Source organism: Dipodomys ordii, unplaced genomic scaffold (assembly GCF_000151885.1).
Source record: "Dipodomys ordii isolate 6190 unplaced genomic scaffold, Dord_2.0 Scaffold27, whole genome shotgun sequence".
NCBI classification, from domain to species: domain Eukaryota; kingdom Metazoa; phylum Chordata; class Mammalia; order Rodentia; family Heteromyidae; genus Dipodomys; species Dipodomys ordii.
In genome coordinates, this window is record NW_012267243.1 from 1127777 (window position 1) to 1129988 (window position 2212).

Below are 2212 nucleotides of genomic sequence, written 5' to 3' on the forward strand. Positions count from 1 at the left end.
GCAAGTTGAGAATGGGAGGGTGACTGTTTAAGTCTATTCTGTGCCATGAAATCAAGATAAATGAGAGAATGACCATTGAGGATTCATGGTTCCAGACCAGCCAGGGAAGAAAAATCTACAAGATTTGGTCACCAAACATGGGGAATCTATATTCAGAGTTTATGCCTGTAATCCAACAGCAACAGAAAACCAAAAGTAAGCATATTATAGCTCAGGCACACACCTGGGCAAGACGCAAGTCATGAAAACAACCAAGGAAAACATGTGGGAGTCTAAGTAAAACAGCCCCCGATTTCACACTCCCAAAACATTAGCAAAAAAAAACAAATTAAAAAGAGAGCTGGGAAGTTGGCTCAGTGAGAGAGTGCTTGCCGTGCATGCACGAGGCCCTGGGTTCGATTCCTCAGCACTACATAAGCAGAAAAAAACTGGAAGTGGCACTGTGGCTCAAGTGGTAGGGCTCTAGCCTTGAGCTGAAGAGCTGAGGGACAAGGCCCACGCCTAGAGTTAAGGCCCCACGACTGACACACAAAAAAAGTAAAAATTAAAAAGAAAGAAAGAAAGTGTGGTTGTGATAGACTATCTTTTTTTCATAGAAGAAATCATACCAAGGACTCTTGACATGGCTCTCAGAACTTCCTTATTTCTCAGGCTGTAGATAATTGGGTTGAGCATGGGGGTGAGGATCGTGTAGAATACAGCCAGAATCTTATCCTCTTCAGGGGAACGGAGTTTAGATGGCTGGAAGTAGGTATAAACAAATGGTGCATAATAAAATGTCACTACAGTTAAATGTGTTGAACACGTTGTGAAAGCCTTTTTTCTTCCCTCTTTTGAGCGCATTTGGGAGACAGCAAAAAGGACCCGACCATAGGAAGCAGAGATACCAAGGAAAGGAAAGAGGAGAAACAAGCAGGTACTCATAAAAATTACATATTCATAGACCCTGGTGTCCATACAGGCCAGTGGTAACATGGATGGGACTTCACACAGGAAGTGGTTAATGGCCCTAGACTTACAGTAAGGAATGTGAAAGGCATAGATTATATGTGCCAAGGAGTGAACAGAGCCCAAGATCCAACATCCTATGATCATCTTCACACACATCCTTTTACTCATGCGGATGGGGTAGTGGAGGGGGTGGCAGATGGCCACAAAACGGTCATAGGCCATGGAGGCCAGCAGCAAGCCTTCGGAGCATGCTATTGTCACAAAAAAGAAGCTTTGTACTCCACACCCCACAAAAGAGATTCTTTTCTGGCCAGAGAGGAAATTGAACGCCATCTTGGGGACAGTGTTAGAGATGTACATCAGGTCCATGAAGGAGAGCTGGCTGAGGAGAAAATACATGGGGGTATGGAGCCGGGGATCCACACATATGAGATAGATCATTCCTGAGTTACCAAAAAAGGCAACAAAGAACAGAAAAATGAAAAGGATCATGAGAAGTAGGCCAGTTCGATTCGGAGGCAACAGCCCCAAGAGTATGAAATCACTTGAAGTTTGATTCCCTTTTTCGATAAAAGCGTATTCCGTTATCATCCTTTAAAGAAACATAAAATAAAATACTTTACCATAAAACATGAATGAATATGGACAAGAGAATCTAAGGGTACTGGTTTTATTAGTGCTTCAATAGAATGGTAAATTGTTCTCCCCCCACATCATAGCATTTGTTGAATTAATTTGCAAAGTGACTAAATGCTTTTCAACTGCTCTATTATGCCAATAAGTCAGAGAGGTGTGTACTGCTTTTTATAAGCATAAAATCACGCACAGCCAACATAAATTATCTGAGGAATTCCCCGCTATGAAGTTCCTGACCAAACACATTAGTTAGAATTAGTAATAAATCTCACAGTGCTAGAGCCATTGCTTAAATCTTAGAACACTAGCCTTGAGTTAAAATGCTGAGTGAAAGTTCATGAATCTTGAGTTCAAGCTTCAGTAATGGCACACTTACAAATAATTAATAAGCACCCCTATATATTGAGGAGATTTGTGACCTCTACATTATACAATGTCGTCATTTAACATAGAATTCTTCAATAGGAATTCATAAATGTTACTCAGCAATATAGTATTTGCTTAAATTCTCAGTCCACCCTCCCCTTTCCCTTTTTGCATCTTTATTTTGTCATGCTCCATTGGCACAACTCCAGAGAGACAGGTTGCATTCTTTGACAATTTAAATGTAGCATTTTAACTGTAG

General features: G+C 41.0%; 1 protein-coding gene across 1 annotated transcript; it reads right to left on the minus strand.

Moving 5' to 3' along the window:
* Nucleotides 1-579: 579 nt before the first annotated feature.
* On the minus strand, nucleotides 580-1542 carry LOC105985039 (olfactory receptor 2L13-like). The gene has a single exon (XM_013015452.1). The coding sequence runs from the start codon at nucleotides 1540-1542 to the stop codon at nucleotides 580-582; it is 963 nt and encodes a 320-aa protein (XP_012870906.1).
* Between the last annotated feature and the right edge of the window lie 670 nt (nucleotides 1543-2212).

Coding starts and splice junctions, on each gene's coding strand:
- LOC105985039 (XM_013015452.1), bottom strand. CDS start 1,542: ATGATAACGGAATACGCTTTTATCGAAAAAGGGAATCAAACTTCAAGT.